At 38.5% G+C, this 19,576-nt stretch overlaps 1 protein-coding gene across 1 annotated transcript in view; it reads right to left on the reverse strand.

Moving 5' to 3' along the window:
• OXCT1 (3-oxoacid CoA-transferase 1) overlaps positions 1 to 19,576 on the reverse strand; it is a 75,683-nt gene that overhangs the window by 38,475 nt on the left and 17,632 nt on the right. The window contains exons 5-7 of the mRNA XM_027896174.1: positions 17,839 to 17,988; positions 16,037 to 16,143; positions 9,282 to 9,342 (exon numbers count right to left, since the gene is read on the reverse strand). Coding sequence (XP_027751975.1) covers positions 9,282 to 9,342; positions 16,037 to 16,143; positions 17,839 to 17,988 — 318 coding nt within the window. The remainder of the gene's footprint in view (positions 1 to 9,281; positions 9,343 to 16,036; positions 16,144 to 17,838; positions 17,989 to 19,576) is intronic.

The following is a 19,576-nucleotide window of genomic DNA, read 5'->3' on the forward strand; positions in this document are numbered from 1 at the left end:
AAAAAAAAAAAAAAAAAAAAAAAAAAAAAAAAAAAAAAAAAAAAAAAAAAAAAAAAAAAAAAAAAAAAAAAAAAAAAAAAAAAAAAAAAAAAAAAAAAAAAAAAAAAAAAAAAAAAAAAAAAAAAAAAAAAACCAAACCAACCAAAAGTTATGTGCTTCACAGAACCAAAATTATTATTTGATGCTGAAGCTGACAAACATGTTAAAACTGTCCTTCAAATCATAAAAATTGAATTTTTTGCTTATCACAGCCTAATGGGAAAATTCTGATTTCACTAGAAAACGGAAACATTGTCTTTAGAGCATCTGATATTCAAAGTCATAACAAGTACAACCTCTAATCTCCTGATCATACCAAGTTTTCTATTCTGTCTCTATATTTATAAACCAGGCAGAATAATTGCTGAAGCACATCAAGCCAATACCAATTGGTTAATATTTGCAATAGAACCATTATACAAGTTATTTAAACTGAATTTTAGGGAAACTGTTTGGATTTTTAACCTCTCCCTCTCCAGGCCCCTCAAAACAGGAATACATTCATGATCCATTTCTTTGCTGTCTCTGATTCCTCTCAATTGATCAAAGAAAAATTCAGCACTCTCAGAAAGCTTTATATTCATTTAGCAAGTTTTGTTCTTCTTGTGTCTGAAAGCCTAGATGATATCTGGGTGGCTAACTTCATATAACTTGACTTTCCCTTAAGCCTTCTGCCACAAATGTAAACAGGATACATTTGGTTAGCTTATGTTCAACCCTGATGGAATCCATCACAAACAGCAACTCATTTCTACTTGTATGACAGCTCAATTTAGTCCCTTAAATCTGGAGTTTCTTAAAATCCCAGATTAGGTCTAATTTTGAACGAATTAAACACATCTATAATTTCTGAAAAATTTGAGACCAAACCCATGTAAAAATAGCTTCTCCCAATGTATGAACACCAGCAGAAACTGAATGCATGATTAGCTCACGATAATCAAGGGATAGTATCCTTTGGTGTGTATGGGGGACGACACAGGAGTCTTTTTTACTTGCTGGTGGCAAAGGCAAACACAAACCACAGTACCTCTCCTAAATGCCCTTCAAAAGGTGACCAGACGCTACAGCATCAAGAATGTGCTGCTGTCCAAGTTAGGAAGCCTGTTTCTCAGCTGGCCCTATCCCTAGATGTAACAAAAGCTACAATACATTTCAAAACACACAGTTTGAAAAACAAAAACAAACAAACAAACAAACAAACTCAAACAACAAAAAATCCAACAGAGCAAAGCAACAGAAACAAAGGTGCTTAAGACCTTGCCTAATTCACTTAAAAGACAAGGGAGAATCATAAGACATCAGCATAACTTCCATCAGCCTGGAATTCAAATAGGCAAATATTCTGGCACAAAAATGCAACTGTCTGTTTTGAAAGTACTTGAAAATATTTTTATTGAAAAATTTAGTTTACTTAGAAATCTAATTGCTAGATAAGTTTGTACCACCACTTGCAGCTCTTGATGCTCAGTGTTTGAGGAATTCAGCACTCTAGGGAGCCTGAAGGCATAAATGCTCATTATCTATTGCTTACGTAGTCAATTGGCTACATATCTCCCCCATTTTAATCAGGATTATACCCCAGCTCTCCTCTTTGCCTTTCTCTGCTTCTTTCAACAACAAGAAGAAAACTGATATACATTTGACTTATTCCAAAGGTTAACAAAAAAGAGGAATGTGCTTGTTGCTCTATAATAAAAATAAAACAAAAAAAACACCAAACCTGTTTAAACTTGAAGTTGTTTTAATAATGTTTAGTTATGGTTTTCTCCAGCTGAATCAGAAGCGGCAAACTGAGGATCTTAGTATCTAATTCATGGGAATATCAATGGGAATGCATTTCCACACACTGGACATAATGAGTGTGGGTTATCTAAATAGAAATTTAATAAAATATTTTTTTTTGGGGGGGGAAGGAAAACTAGGTGACTGGGAGACAGAAATGGAAAGCTACTCTGTTGTCCTCATTCATTCTTTTACCATTGTCTGCAGCCTGAAAAATCAGCATGATTTGAAGTCAAGGCAGAGTTGGTATCTCCACCCATTACTTTTCTTTAAATACTTACTTTTTAAACTGAATAATTCTATATAATTTGCAGGGGAGGGATGCTTCAAGAGTAAACTAAAATCTGAGCAACTGATTCAAAAATCCTCACTGCAGCAATAGTTAAAAGCTTTCCAAATCACAGTATTTTGACTACCTGAAAAAATGCATTTGCTTCGTGTCAGAAGGCAATTTTTTCTAAGATTTTCAGTCTGAATATCAAGTCTTTCTCATTATATACTAGAAATCTCCATTAGAGATGCTATTAGCACAGAAAACAAATTATTGCTTTGAGACAAAGAAGTAAAAATATATATGCATGTAAATTCCTTGAATCATGCACAAAGCTCTCTCTGCACCATCTTTTCAGTGCTATAATAATGCATCATTTCAAATGCAGAGGAAGAAAAGTCATTGATTGATTAACATATCTTACACACAAAGTAGGGCTGAAAAGTTAAATCCAGAGTATTTTAAATTCTATTAATTTTCAAATTCTCATGAAAGAGGACACAAATACTAGTAGTGAAATACATTTCAAATGCACAGTCTACCAGGCTTTCTATAAAACATAATGAATAAACCTCTAAATTTAGCTTTAGGAGCAAACAAAGGCTTTCCATCAGTTTCTCCAGCACACTGACTTCCTGGCATCTGCAGTATCCACTCGTCAACCAAGGACTTGCTTTTTCTTGTTGTTGTTTTTGAATGTAATATTTGCTCTTAACGTATGTGACAAGGATAAAAGGATGTTTTTTCATTGCAAGATTACATTCACATCTGCAATGAACTTCTGAAACTGAACGCTGAGAAAATTCATGATACTCATTCAAGAAAGCATAATTTAGAAAGGAATAAAATGTAGGAGACATAAAATAAAAACAAATTCAAATCTTATACTGTGTGCAGGTAAAACCATCTGAGCAGCAACCTGATCAGCAAGCAGCAACAATTTGATCTGCTATGAATTTTAACCCCTTAATATTCACTAACCCAGTAATGAAGTGACAAATCTGAAGCCACAAATTATGTTACATATAAAAGAAAAGCAACCATAGGGAAAAAAAAACCAAAACAGAACAGGAAAAAAACACAGTAACAACGAAAAAACCCCAAACAAACAAAAAAGAAGTCACAAAACTCACATACCTAAAGAAGTTTATTCCCCTGAAAATCATAGAACAGAACAGAATCATAAAATAGAATATGCTTAGCTGCAAGGAACACTTTTGGCCCTGCACAGGACACCTCAAGAATCACATCATGAATCAGAAGCATGTTAACTAAATGTAAGAAGAACTACCATATGAACTCCATTGTAGCCCAGTCTATTCTAGTACTTCTCAAATAATTTTAGGATGGTCTCCACAACAGCTGGACAAATGTTGGAGTTTTTTTCTGTTCTGCTTTTAATAAGCACATGCACACACAGAAGTAAGGAATCAAATACAACGAAGGGAAATAAAACTAACAAGAGTATTTAAGTCTAGGGGTGGGAATCTTTTGGGTAAACTAAAATTCCTGTGGCAATGGTGTGCAAATGTTTCAAGGAGCTGCTTTTCCAAATCAATACTAGTAGTCTCTGGATTTCAATTTCAATCTGTCTCTGACTTGCTCTATATTTTTTTATGACTGATGTCATAATAACCACCAAACTGTTTTTTACCATTGCTGAATACTGAAGCAGAAAAGTCATTAAACACTTCATCTTTCATTGCAATCTGTGTTAAAAATTTTATTCATTTCATTAAGCCATGAGGTATCAACATCCTTTGTCTGACAGTCCACTATATATGTACTCTTAAAATGATTTTGTGTTATTTTCAAGTATTCTTTACTTTGTACTGGGCTGGATATTTCTTAAAAGCTTAAGCTTTTTGGTTTGTTTGGGTTTTGCAATGCTTAGCCTCCGACATTTGACATTGATCTCAGTTTCTGTCATTTTTCTTTTCTGTGTATGACATTACAATGATTGTGATCAAGGTCAAACTCCTACTGCTTTTCCAATGCTTTCTCCATGTTGGAATATTTTATTCTCAAGCTTATTAATACAGTCTTTCCCAAACTTCATTTCTTCTTAGCTATATCTCTCAGAAGTCTTCATCAATACAAGTCTTTAAGCCCATGAAATCAGTCTTCCAAAGAGACATTCCTGGTATTTTGCCATTTTCCCTTCTGTGCTTCCTAAGGGTCATGAGCTTGCATTTCAGAGAAACTCTCCCAAGAGTGTTCAATCAAATCTTTCAACTAAGGTTCCTCTGAAAAGAATATTGTAATGTTTATACACTAGATTTGTGTTATCTAAATTCATATCCATAGGCACTTTTGATTCAGGACTTAGCCAAAGCCTAGGCGAGAAAATAAAATCATGCAGTCAAAAGCCCTGACTAAGTACCTACATGTTTAAGATGCAAAAATTTCTATACTTATGCTAATCATATTTATATATATTTATATATATATATATATATATATATATATATATATATATATATATATATAATGCATTTATTATACTAGCATATTATGGCAACTTGAATTCTAGTTTCCCTTGTACCAGAAGTGCCTGGTAAGGTGGCAGGACTAAGCAGCTCAGTGTCCATCCTGGGCCAAAAGGGATTCTCAAACAAAGCACTTCCACTACTGCAGATCCACAGGACACTTCCTCAGCAACCATTGCTGAGCACACATGGAATCATCATTGAGCAATTAAACAATACCAAAAAAAGCTACAGCAACACAGCACCTTGGTGGTTACAGCGTTTGCAAGGAAGGACCTCAATTCTGTATCCTGTGGTGTCACAGGAAGACATGCTAATGTGAAGTCTGTGCCCATCCCAAATCCAGTTCAGTTTCCACAGCTGGGGCATTCAGATGATGAAAGAGACTGTATAAGATTATTGTTTCACTTGAAAATATTGCTTACAGGATTTTTACAGTAAACTGTCACTGTGTAAAACCTTGAAAAATTCCTCAGAACAGAGCTATGCATCTGAGGAAAGTTTTGCCATTGTTAAAGCACTTGGGGAAAAGACACACACAAGAAAAGGTTCATTTCCAGTTTCCTCAATAAAGCCCAATGCCATGATTTAGCACAGATAACAGGATAACAAATAGCTTATTTCACTCTGATTCTGTCTCTTAGTGCAGCGCAGTTCATTGTACCTGAGAAAATGGTGCTCACTGATGTGGCTGTGTTGTTACTAGGCAACCAGAGATAAAATGCAGGGGTTAATGATTTTTATTTAATGCATTTTTATGAGAAAGCCCACTCTCTTTTTCCCCTCTGCTGATATTATTTGAGGTGTAAATGCTATTTACACAAGGAGATATATTTAGCCATCCTCTGAGATCTGAACAAGAAAATTATTCAAACTGGATATTCAAGCAGCAAGTCAATAAATATTTCTAAACATATTGACCATTACCACTATCAAACACTTACACTGTGGCAATGGCTGAGATCACCAGGGACAAATCTTCAGCACGTCTCACAGCAGAGAATAAGAATGGCAAGAAAACAGGTCCAAGGGACAACTGGGGCACTTACACGTTTATGTTCTCCTAAGCCTATATCACCCTTCGCCTTTCCTACGCTGTCATGACACTCACACCTGGCAAGGTCATATCATGCTTTTTCCTGTGGCTTTGGGTTGCCTCAATTCACTACAAAAACCAGTTGTCCCTGCAGGTGGGGGTCAGCTCACAGGAGACTCTATAGGGAGAAGCATCCTACCAGTACAGGTATACATCCAGAAGGCCTCCCTGTAACTCCAAGCTGCTATGCAATTCATTTCTCACCACACAATTACACAGCTCTTTTGACGGGCCTGACAGCAGTGACACCTGATGAATTCAGCAGATATGACCTTCGTTCAACAGTGTGTTGGTAATGTTACCACATACGTAACCCCACACAACCCCTCAGGTTTCCTAACATGACAAGCTCTTCCTTTCATCCTTCACAAGGGCTGGTGGCCTGTATGTAAGTCCTGATCATCGAGTTCCTTCTATATCAGCTGATTTCCCAACTCTTCCGTCTTTGCAACAGGAACGTGTTTATGGATCTAAAAAACAACTGGAAGTCTCAGGCTGAGTGTGTGCATGAGGCCTCAGGTTCAAATAAAACTACAGCTCTGATGGTATGTTTAAATTCTGCAAGTTCTGCAAGATGAAGCAAGAAGCAGATGAACTCCTGCATCATTTTGCTTTCACATATAGATAAAGTCAGACTAACTGATGCTATCAACACTAGATTATTTAACATTTTTCTCTACAAAGGTTAACTTCCAAGTAACAGGAATCATGCGATTCAGTTGCACAAATCTTTGTGGCCTTTAATAATGATGATCTTCAAATAAAAGTAGAAATTCAACTGGACCCAGTAGTTGGATTTCTACAGTTATCTGCATTTCAGCATATATCCTTGTTACCATGATAGAAGGTTCTACTCCCTCTCACTTAGATAAACAAAAGAAATGTATGTAACAGTCCAAAATACTTGTAAGCACCTCTTGCGTTTCATTAGAAGATTACAATCAGTGTATTTTTGATCCAAAAATGAGTACTGCATGGCTACTTCTGACCATTTGCCTATTCAAAATAAACAAGGCTGAAGGTCAAACACTTCCATCAGAAATTTGTTCTAGTGCAATTTTAAAAATCAGTAATTCTCCACTGTGTGTCCCAGACACAATCAGCAATGGTACAGCCTGACTCCCTCCTTCCTTAGAGGGCCTCTCTATGCACAGCCAGCCTTGCTCCTCACAAAGCACAAAGGTTTCGAAGCAAGCAATAGGTATCAGTTTGTGAGACTGAGAGCTGGGTTTTTTGGTCTCTTATTTATTTTTTTTCTTATCCCCCACACCAAGAACACTGTCAAGTTCTCCCATCTCTGAATTGTTACAAAAATTGTGTCTGTCTGTACTTCATCTAAGGGTGTGCAGAACACCACACTAACTAAAACTAAAGAACAGCAGATTTAAATAAAGAAAAGGGTGTTTTTCACTGCGTATGCATGTTATATTTCATAGCTTCTCAGGTTAACTTAGAAGGACAAGTTAACAAATACGACTGATTTCCAGCACACTTCCCACTTTCACCCACTTTCACAGATACATAGAGATAGGCTTCCCTGTAGTTTATATTTCATTGGTATGGATTTTACTGGAATGGCGAAATGCCATTCCATATTTTTATCAATGATCAGAAACTAATATAAATCTGAGGAAAGTGCCAGACTGAGAAACTACAATTCTGAAAATCCCAATTAATGACTGCAGGGCTCTGAAAACAACTATGACCTTTGGCTATTTTGACAGCAAGGAGCAGGACTGGCTTCAGATCTCTACTTCTAGAGACTAGGACTGTCTGCTTAAACTCAGTTAAATGCTCAGCTGGTGAAAAACAGAAACAGAGCCAGCAACAGATAACAGAATTTAGAAATCCCTGCTGTCAAGAGAGTATCTGCATTACTACCCTACACAAACATTTTTCTTCTTGAAACTGAAATTCAGTGGAATTGAGATTTCATCCTTCATCCTAGAACAACATTAATTATGGAGTCAGGCGAAACTCAGTTTTTCAGCTGCCTCAGTTTCCTAGTGCTGAGCTTAGACAGCTGACAATGCCCAGTACTGAGGATGTATGGACATCATATTTCCTTCTGATTTCTGGGTTTAAACTCTTAAATCTAAACACAACATTCTGAATTCCACTTTCGGAAGAATGACGTGTAGAAGTAAAGCTAATGATGCATCGCGTTTGGCTCTAAATTTGTCCTAAATACTTGGTTATGCGTCTTCATCTAATTTGCCCATAAAAACCAGCATTGTAAAGTAATATTAATATGCCATCTTGCGAAAAGCTTGACTGTTTTTAAATGGTATTGAAAATACAAGACTCAGAGTGGACACAGTTCACAGCAGATCTACTAAGGACTGTTAAGTGGAATTACAGAAAGAAGGATCTCACATAATAGTTGCTCACTGACAAGAAAATTCTACCCTATCATAAGTGGATAGAAGAGCAGAGACAGAGAGTGAGATGGAATGTAGGTGGAAGGCTTTGATCTACTTAAATTCTCTAAATGCCAGGCTGAACAAGGTATGAAGGACAAGTGCCTAGAGGGAAAGATTCTTTATTTAATTTTTAAATAGAAAAATACTTTAAACCTTTCTTGAAAAAAGAAAGTGAAAATTCACTATTGCTGCATTGTCACTGTAAGTCATGTGGCAAATACCACGGCATTTTTTTTGTAATTGTTCTGTAAGACACAGAGTAATAACTCAACCTCCCAAATGTATTATCCAGAGATGTTTATATAACAAATATATTTTCTAGATAACACTTCACAAACAAACAAACAGAAAACCCAAACCAGCCCCCAAACAAACCAGAACCCCTGAAGAAACACAAGCCTCTTCCAAATATCATTTACTGAAAATAGTCTAGAAGAGTTTGTCTTAATCTTACTGACAAACCACATTTAGCTTTTATTAGGCATTAAAAAAACTTACCAGAGGAAACAGCTAATAGAGCAGTCTGTCTTTTAGCTATTGCTATGCCTTAGAAACTCTCCAGCCACCAATATTTTTCCAGTGTAGGTTGCTCCATGTTTTTAAACATTATTGTTTCAGACAAGGAAAAAGGACAAAGAAATTGGAAGAACCTTCTAGATCAGCTAGTCCATTCTCTTTCTCAAGACTTAACCAAATGTCTGTATCTCACTCTGGAGTGATATTTATATAATTTATTACATTTTATAGATCACAATTGTGATATCTCCATGATTTGCCTCATCTGTGTTGTTACGTACTTATTTTCAGAAGGTTTTTCATAAAGTCTTACGTGAATCTTCTCAAGTACACTCCGAGCCTACTGTTTTCCTCTTTCATCCACATACTACTTTACTTAACAAACTGGAAGGCTGTTGCCATGTTTCCCTTTTAAAGGTTGATCCCAGTGAACACAAAGTCCTCACCAGGATCAAATGAACAGCAATAAACCAATTATAAATCAATAAAGCAGAGCAGAGTGTCAGGAGCAGGCAATCCAAGGAGACAAGTTAGACCACTGTCCCTATTATGAAATCCCCCAATGATCTGAAATCCCTCCACTCTGTTCCCAGGATACCATGCAAAACAAAGAGGTACGCTGACTACAAGAGGATAAAGCTTATTATGTTTCAATTCCCTACCTCTACCACAGTTGTCTTTGCAGCTTTGCACATAGGTTGGTTGAAGTTTCTTGCAGTTTTCCTGCAAAAAAAAAGAAAACTAATGAACTTTAAAAGCCATAATAGTACAGTGAAAGACTTTTCAGAGGTAAGTTACTACAAGTATGTCTGTAGTAAAAATATCACAAATCTTTTTGCCTAACAGCTTGAGAACTAATAAAAAAAGTAGGACGGAGGAAAAAGTATTATGGAATTGTGTAAGATGCATCTGAAATTAAATCATATTTTGCCACATTAGAAAATATTTATTACAGCTCTCTTGAATTTCAATCAGCACACTGTTTAATTGAAATTGGGTATGGTACTGATATCTGCATTTATTAGATCCAAATGCAGCAGCAAGTTGGACTTTGTACAATGTGCCTTCCCAGTTTTTTTATTTCACAAAGAATAAAATTCATCTCCATGGTGGGGGGGCAGCACAGGGCTTAAAAATCTCCCAAGTCCCCCATAGGCCTTCATAACTCAGCTCAGGACTTGGGATAGCACTCTGCATAGCAAATATAATCCAATTCTCTTGATCAAAAAAAACCCTCTGTGAGTTTTGGCACTCACTGCAAGACTCTGGCATTGATCCTGTGTATTCCTGTATTCCAGCATTTCTGTATCAAGGAAAAAGAACCTCTAGACAAAAGCAACACATGACATGTATACCTGTGTGGGATCTGCACCAAGATCCTAGTAGGCACAAAGAAAAACATGCAACCTGTGTCAGCCGCTTTCTATACTTTTCAGAAACCCAACAAAACTGTTTGGCATATTCAGTCATTAAAAAAAGTTCTGTAGATTTTAGTGGTGTTAACTGCTAGCTTCTCAGTACTCTTCTCTTTTAAAAAAAGTAGAATTCCTGAAAAATTTTCATCAAAATTCATGAAATCAGGGTTCAAAACAAGTCAAAATTTCCTTTCCCCCTATCCTTTCTCCACTAAGCATTTTTTTCCCTAACCATACTTATTTCATAGACTCACAGAACCACTTAAGCTGGAAAAAAGCCCATAAGATGATCGAGTCCAACAGTTAATCTCCAACGTGTTTTCCTCCTTTCTCCTTCCCTTCCTGCAAGGAGCCACAGTCACTCTGAACTTTGGGGAGGTGCTGCCACCTCGTGGCTTCGGTGGAGGTACGGAATGGAAACAGCCAAATCTTCAGGCTTATTTAACAGGCAGGGCTAACAGGATTTCTACTGCAGATATCTACGCAACCAAAGCTACACCCAAAGACACATATCTCAGGGAAATGCTGTTTTACTGGCATACACAGAAGCTGTGAAGCCTCTAACAAAGGTCCAACCGTGTCCCGGGAGGCATCAGGCAAAGCATCACCAGCCAACTGAGGGAGGGGATTGTCCCGCTCTGCTCTGCGCTGGGGCGGCCTCACCTTGAATATTGTGTGCAGATCTGGGCACCACAATATAAAAAATATATTAAGCCATTAGAGAGTGTCCGAAGGAGGGTAACAAAGACGGTGAAGGGCCTTGAGGGGAAGCTTCAATATGAGAAGGGGTTGAGGTCACTTGGTCTGTTCGGCCTGGAGGGAACTGAGGGCAGATCTCATTGCAGACCTTGTGAGAGGAAGAGGAGGGGCAGGCCCTGATCTCTTCTCGGTGGTGACTAGTGACAGGACTTGAGGGAAAGCATGAAGCTGAGCTAGTGGAGGTTTAGGTTGGATATCAGAAAAAAATTTTTCACCCAGAGGGTGGTTAGGCACTGGCACAGGCTCCCCAGGGAAGTGGCCACAGCACCAAGATTGACAGAGTTCAAAAAGGTTTGGACAATGCTCTCAGGCACATGGTGTGACTCCTGGAGTGTTCTATGCAGGGCCAGGAGCTGGACTCAATGATTCTGTTGAGTCCCTTCCAAATCAGCATATTCTATGATTCTATGAACATCTTTTGTCCACCGATCTTCTTAGTGGCTATATAAACCCAAAAGGAGGTAAGAATAGGAAAATATAAAGCAAACCAACCAAACACAACTTGCATTTCTATCCTTCTCTGAGAGCATGAATACAATACTAGCTAGTAGTGATTCAGGAAAAACTACCCTAATCAAAGTAGAGGAGCAAATTAGAAGAAGAACAGCGTTACAAAAGCCAAATTAAAATTGCAGGAAAATGGATACAGATGGGGAAAGCAGATGTGAAAACTAAGAATTCAGTATTTCATCCCACTTAACTATTTTTCTGAGCCAAAGCCTTTCACAAGATTGTAGTGGCTAGTCTTCCAGTAAAAAAACTGATTTAAAATTATTTTCACATAGGGGAAAAATTACAAGAAAACATTTCAATGTTAATTTAAGATTATGAAGAGCTAATGGGCTCTATTCTGACACTATTTATAAAAGTTCCTGCCATTTAGAATGTTCTTGGGTTAGTAAAGTTGTTTCAGAAGCAGCAGTCTTTTACAGGATCAAAGGCCTTATTTCTATAGAACACACGATCCAGAAGTTTTATGGGATCAAAGGCTTTATTTCTAAAGAACACACCATCCAGAAGCTTTATGGGATCAAAGGCCTTATTTCTAAAGAGCACATCATCGAGGAGAAAAAACAGAAGCACTACACTTATTTTCCAACACTGAATAATGTTAAGGGGTTAGGAGTGAAATTCAGAAACTAGCTAGACAAAGTTGCCTTTTTTATTTTAAGATGCCTTTCTGGACATCAAGTCTCAGCAATGCCTACAATGTCTGTTTTTCCAGTGATGGATTTCTCAGCTGACCCAAAGGCATAATGTCTTTTCTCCCAGAGGCAAAAGACAGCAAACTACTTCATGGCAGACTAAACCAACAAACTATGTACTTAATGATACAGAGGTGAAGAGACACCTCAGGTAGGAGCTGAATTTACGCACCGCGGAACCACCTGAAGCATGAGGATCTGATATGACTGTGACAGCACAGGCTCTGAGTATCCCTTCAACATCTCTGTTCCTTTGTCAATAACCTGTTTTCATCAGCACCAAGCCACACTTTTGCTTGTAAAGTAGAAGTATACTGGGTTAGAATAACGCCAAAGCAGAATGGTACCAGATGAAAAGAGAGGGGAACCAAAGGAGGTTCAAATATCATGAAGAGAAGCCAGTTTCCATGATATTTGAAAACGGCAGTCAGGTGAAGTCCCAGGCACTGCAAAAAGGGAAACACTGTATCTATCTTTAAAAAGGGTAGAATGGAGGACCCTGGGAATGCTGACCCGTCAGCCTCACCTCTGTGCCTGGGAAGATCATGGACCAGATCGTTCTAGAAGCTGTGCTAAGGCACATGGAGGACAGAGAGGTAATTAGAGACAACCAGATCAGTTTCACCACAGACACTTTCTGCCTGACCAACCCAGTGGCCTTCTGTGGTAGACTGACATCAGTGGACAAGGAAAGGGCTACTGATGTCATTTATCTGCACTTCTGTAAAGCCTTTGACATGGTCCCCTGCAACATCCTTCTCTCTAATTTAGAAAGCGATAGATTTGATTGCATGGACTCTTTGGTGGATGAGGACTTGGTTGGACAGTCACATCCAGAGGGCAGTGGTCAGCGGCTCAGAGCTCTGATGGACATCAGGGACAAATGGTGTCCCTCAGGGGTCCATCTTGGACTAGTGTTACTTAATACCTTCATTAATGACATAGATGATGGGATCAAGTGCACCCTGAGCAAGTCTGCAGATGACATCAACCAAGTGGTGTGGTTAACATACTTGAAAGATGGGATGCCATCCAGAAGGACCTGGACAAGCTTGATAAGTGGGGAATCTCATGAGGTTTAATAAGACCAAGTGCAAGGTGCTACAGCTGCTTGCAGGGGCAACCCCTGGTATGAACAAAGGCTGAGGGATCAAGAGCAGCCCTGGTGAGAAGGACTTCTCTGGTGAGTGAGAGGCTGGACATGAACTGGCCATGTGCACTTAAAGCTCAGAAGGCCAATTGTGTGCTGGGCTGCATCCAGAGCAACGTGGGCAGGAGGCTGAGAAGGGTAATTCTGCTCCTCTATTCTACTCCGGTGAGACCCCACCTGGAGCACTGCATCCAGCTCTGGGGTTCCCAGTATGAGAAGGACCTGTTGGAGAGACTCCAGAGGAGGCCACCAAGATGATTAGAGAAACTAAGCACCTGTCCTACAAGGAAAGGCTGAAAGAATTGGGATTGTTCACACTGGAAAAGAGAAGGTTCACGGAAATCTAATTGTTGCCATCCAGTACTTGAAGGAAGCCTACAAGGAAGATGGGGAGGGACTTTTTACAAGATCAGGCAGTGAAAGGACAAAGAGAGTAAGTTTAGATTGGGTATTACGGAGAAATTCTTTGCTGTGAGGGTGGCGAGGCACTGGAACAAGTTGCCCAGGGAAATTGTGGATGCCTCATCCCTGGAAGGCTCCATCCCTGGAAGGCCCCATCCAGTCTGCCCCTCCCAAGAGCAGACTGGATGGAGCTCTGAGCAACCTGGCTTAGGGACAGGTGTCCCTGCCCATGGTACAGGGGTTGGAATGAGATGATCTTTAAGATCCCTTCCAACCCAGGCCATTCTATGACTCTGTAATGATTATCCCCAAAAGCAGTGGCACTCCTTGCTGTTGTCTCTAATGAGCAACATTAGAGGGAGCTTAAGACCAGGAGACACTCCGTTCAGCTAAGTAGAACTAGTACCTACTCAGACTAACAAAGCAAAATGATTATATATGGATCCTTTCAGTTATCATAGGAACAAGGTGAGACTATTTCACTATGTTTGAGGGAGTTCTGGATTATCTGTATTACTAATAGTGGACTATACCTAAAAGTTATTATCTACTGGGCCAGACATAGGTTTCCTTGTTAGACAAAAGCTGTGGTACAGAATAGTCTACTCAGCATGAAGATGCCTGAAATGAAAGCAGCCACAACATGCTGTTTGGAAGAGAAGATCTACGGGACATGAAGTATCACACTAAGAAAATAAAAAAAAAACAGCTTAAAAAATGTTTTCTAAAGAAGTTGGTGCCATTCTGGATTCCCAAGGAAATAGTACAGCTTCACGTACGAGAATAGACAAAAAAATTAATGCTGACCTGTGGTCCAAGTTAAGTGTACCTAAAGAACATCTTTGAATTTAAAAAACCTCTTAGCTTGAGGGTGATTAACAGTTTGGCAGACACTCCATAGCTATTGGTTCCATAGACACCAGTCATGGGAAACACACTATAAATAGTTCCACACTGCTGAGAAAGTGGTGGCAGATGGGAGATTATAAGATGAGCCTACGTTTCTCTGTTCTAGGTCATCAGGTAATTTGTGTCTCATCCCGAAACAGAACAAGACACTGCTTATTATAAGCAAATTCTTTTAAGTTAGTAATATTCTCCAAGGAATAAGACACCAGATGATGATGTTTCCATCTTTGATTAGGTACACTCGAAAGGAGAAGTCAAGGTTTTTAGATCTTCACTCCAGATGGATGTAGTATCTAGTATTAACTGTACTGTGTGAATGTGGCAGACACATGAAGACTTCTGAAAGAAACAGGAAGAAGGAAAGGGATAGAGACCAACAGGACATAAAGGAAAAGCGGTAAAAGGGAGAATGTAACCAGTCTGTTTCTGTGGAGAAATAAAGAATTTTTCAGAGGTAACTATGCATCAGTGGATAGATACAGGGTAAAAGCACAGACAGTAGAGGCTCAAGACCAAACAAAGAGAAGCCTAAGGAGAAAGAGCGTTTCCTATATTCTGTGTACCAGAGCCTAAGGAAAGCAGTTTAACAGCCATCAAATTCATGTGCATGCACACAAGGAAGTTCAGTTTTCAATCAGAAGCCATATTATCTTACTAGTGGGCAAGCCATGATGACAAGAGTTGGTCAAAATAAAAGCTTATTTATTAACATTGAAGTATTTTAATTCAATATTATTATAAGATATATAGATAAAATTAATGTGAATACAAGTGTATGTATACTTAAATAAAGAAAAGCATTATTTTACAGGTATTATTTTATACATATATTTTTCAGTTGCTTTTTCAATTCCTTGTTTGTTCTAATACATACAGATGGTGTCGTTCACAGTTTGCTTGTAGCAAACTGCAGTGATTGTAGCACTTACCTTTTCATCTGATAGCCATAAGACAAACAAATAAAAACCAGGCATTAAACACAAGCAAACCTCTCCCGCTTCAGTTCAGGACAAACCAGAACTTAAGCATAGCAACTCATATAAAAGACGTAATTACTAGTGCAACACTCAAACTTTTCATTGCAAAGATGTTCAAATTCATGTGATGCCTCTCCCTACAACACCGAGATCAAATCAACTTTAAACACTGTTTTCTTTATACAGAATCATTTTTCCCATCACTGACTGGTCAGGAGATTCAGCTCCCTTCTCTTTGGTCATATGGGAATGGATCAAACTTTAGTGCTCAAGGAATATGCCCCAAACTAACATGAAAACTGAAAGGAATAGATAGACACTAAATTTCTCAATAGTAATCATGACTTCAGTCTGCTGCATCTCATTTTAAACTACCAATATTTTATTTCACACCTATGTTTGAATGCTCAAAAGTCATTAGAAAAAGCAATTATATTTTGTTTTTTTATAGCAGTATAATTCGACAGTAGGGAAAGGCAACATGAAAGAAAGAAAAATCAGTAAAACATTTTTTTGCAATCACACAGGAGACAGGATTCTCCTTCTCTTTCATTATCTAAATCATAAAAGAATCTTTTTCCACTGGTAAACAAGTCACACCTGAAAATGATGTTTCCTGCACGGTCAGCCTTCCATGCCTTCACAAGAGCAAAATCTCCTGTAATTGACTTCTCCAGAATAAAGTGACGGCCATCAAACTCTCGCACCTACACAAAAAAGTACAAAACAGAGGTGTACATTTTTTCCAACAGATTTCTCTTGTAACATTTATTTTATGGGGTTAATTTTACAGACTATTATATTTACACTTCTTTTTGTACTATATATCTAAAAAGCTGGGTAATAACAGAGAAGCATGGAAGGGCTGTAAACCCCCATTTTGTTATAGTGTCTCTAATGAAACTGCATGTGAATCCATATTCCTTGTGCTCCATCTACTGGATTTAGACATGCTTCTTCCTGCACATCTACAAGCTAACCAAAAACTGAAGTGCTAAAGCAGAATTGTTGAGAAAGTTCATAATCACTGCCTAACTAGAAACCCCAAATATGAAATGAAGTGGATTTGAGACACAGTACTCAAATCATGTCATCTAACAGGCTGAATTTCATTTGATTTTTCATGCATTTATGATCAATATTTGCAATGAATGATACTGTGCCTGAAGCCAAAATATGGAGTTGACTCACAGCTAGTCTTTTAATCCTAAAGAAAGAGATGAAAAAGCATTTCTCTTAACAATGTAGGTAGGTAGAGTATACACAAATAGTACTTGAGAGCTTTTCAAAATTTCTGAAGGGGGAAGGAAGAATGAGAAAAGAATATGAGAAGTCAGTTTGTCAGTCCTGTAAAAGGAGATCTGAGCCTTTATAAAATGATACTTCCATGTAAAATGAATGTGGAGAATGGAATTGAACAAGTTATGCTCATCATGTTATTAGTCCCCCCCAGTTATTAGACTGGGGAGACTAACACAGATTTTCTCACAAATGTCAAAAGGAAAACAAATGGAGAAAAACATTAGTAAAATTATAAGCTATTTAATAAACAAAACATCCCTCCAAATGGTAAAACATCATAATGACATATGCAGTTAAAAAATTAAGGGAATAAAAGAGACTAAGTCAATGTCTAGATACTGCAAATAGTTGTGTATAAAATACGTGAAAATCATGGGCTAGGGTGGAAATACCTTTACCCCAGAGATGTACTCAAGGTAAAATTTAATACTGTATGCAGCCTACTTGGAACACACAGCATTAGCTCCATCCATTTTTTCAAGTACAGTTATGGCATTGAGATATGTCCCCTTCTTCAAATTTCAAAATAAAGACCTTGTTTCTCACTTGAAAGCCACATTTTTTATTTCTTTGAAGTTTTAAATATTGAGACTAAATTGTATTTCAAATGTTGGGAAATTAAATTCCTGGAATTTGTGTCAACTGAGCTCTTCCCTGTTTAACAGGAAAATGTCCTGTTTCTTCAAGAGATAAAGCTCCGTGTGCAGCTGCAGGGCTGTTACTGCACAGCATGGGATTTAAGGAGCACCTGTCCCTTACTAACAGGAGGTTGTTCTCAGACCACTCTGTGAACTGCAGTGTACCTGGTACAAGAGTTTGTTTGAATACACAGTGAACTTGATCAGAGAACAGTCAAGTGAAGGGTAACTCAGCAAGGCAGGCTTTCACCTGGACCAGTTCACCCTAAAGCTGTAAAACTTGTCTAACACATCACAAAGGACAGAGGTAAGCAGTGGGAGCAAAACTGATGTGTCTGGTACCACAGATATTCAGTTAATTTAATATAGCAAGGTTATACTTGGCTCTTGTTTATCTTGGAAATATGTCAGAAACTATTTTTTCAAAGCTGAAGGCTTCCTAATGGCAAATAGACGTCTTACCTCTCTTGGCTGGCTGGCAATGGCAACGGTGCCATCTGTGTTGTACTTGATGGGCGCACCCCCTTCCTGCACCAGCGTCCCATAGCCAGTACTGGTGTAAAATGCTGGGATTCCTGCTCCTCCTGCTCTAATACGTTCAGCAAGTGTACCCTGTGGGAAGACATATTTAAGAACTCATCATTTGGGAACAACAAATCAAAATCTAATTAATGGTTTGAATTAAATTAATTTTATATCCTCTCATTTGGAGCTTTTCCTTCTGTTTTTAGCCGACAGATGTGATCATCTATTTCCCCCTCCCATTTTGGATCTCCTTTGTGGGATTGGTACTGGATATGGCAAGAAACGCTTGATGCATGGCCAAAAACTGCTCAAGAATACACTGTCACACAGCTCTCCGCCAATTACCAAGCCCCAGCACTTGGCTGTGCCTCCTCTCCTTCAACTTGTTTTACAACCCATTGCTCTGAGGAGAGTATAGTTCTTTTTCTCTTTCCCACCTGGCTATGTATCCTAGAAGGTTTTCTTTTCTGTGTAAGTCCTACATATTGATGTTTCATTCTTTAACATCTTAAGAAGAACTTCAGAACTCACTCCAAGCTGAAATAAGGAGGGCAGACTGAGAAAGAAAGAGGGAATCCAGTGATCTGGGTTGCCCATGCCAAGAATACCAAGAAGCTGAAAGAGCTTTTTTATACTCTGACCATTCTGCCTGCACTCTGCTCTATGTCCAGCTGTACTACAAATACTAAAGGCACAAAATCCTCATCAGCCTTAGTTACGGACTTATGGCCAAAGATGTGTCTTCTTGTTTTCATTAATGTCATTTCCCAGATTTCTTTTTCTATTTTTCTGGAGTCAAAACAAGACAAGACAATAATGGTCAATTATCCAGCTCCACATTTTCTTCAGTTATCCTGCAAGAAGCACAATGACCCCGGTAGGTTTTCAAAATGGTGGCAAGAGGCAGATGCAAACCATGCAAAGTCCTGTGTTCTAAGCAACCTTTGCATTTCAAGATCTCACCATGACCTCTCCCTTACTGTCTAATAAGGTACAACAGTCTCCCATTTTGCCTGAACTTACACCTAATTTTATACAACAGGTTATTTTATCTTGGCACAAATATTTGAAATCCCCCCAACTCCTAGCAAGTCATTAATTTATGTTACTGTTTACCATCATACACTGTGGACTCATTATTTCCATATTGGATCTACATAGCTTATATGTACTCCACAAAGCCAATTTCATGTCTAAGGAGTTCAAGGTCTTGTAGATGAAATGACTGAACATTGCAAAGGAAGGAAAAAATGCCTTATGAGATTTGTGACTTTCGAAACATGGGAAGCAACAAGAGCCTGGTTATTTTCATGTCTGCTGACTGGGTATAAGAGCTTTTGCACTCATCTCAGGGATTCTAAGTAACATTCTCTTACAGCATACTCATAGGCGAACTCAGGAAGTGTGGATGAGTAGATGGTAAGGTGGACTGAGAACTGGTTGAATGGCAGATCCCAGAGGGTTGCAATCAGTGGCACAGAGTTTAGTTGGAGGCCTGTCATTAGTGGCGTCCCCCAGGGTCCTATACTGGGCCCAACATCATTTAACATGTTCATCAGTGCCTTGGATTAACGGACAGATGCCTCCTCAGCAAGTGTGCTGATGATTCTGGGACACAAATTTGGAAGAGCAGCTGACACCCCAGAGTATCGTCCAGCTCTTCAGAAGGACCACA

This window comes from Empidonax traillii, unplaced genomic scaffold (assembly GCF_003031625.1).
Source record: "Empidonax traillii isolate 1590-97213 ecotype Southwest subspecies unplaced genomic scaffold, ASM303162v1 scaffold484:size464376, whole genome shotgun sequence".
Lineage (NCBI taxonomy): Eukaryota > Metazoa > Chordata > Aves > Passeriformes > Tyrannidae > Empidonax > Empidonax traillii.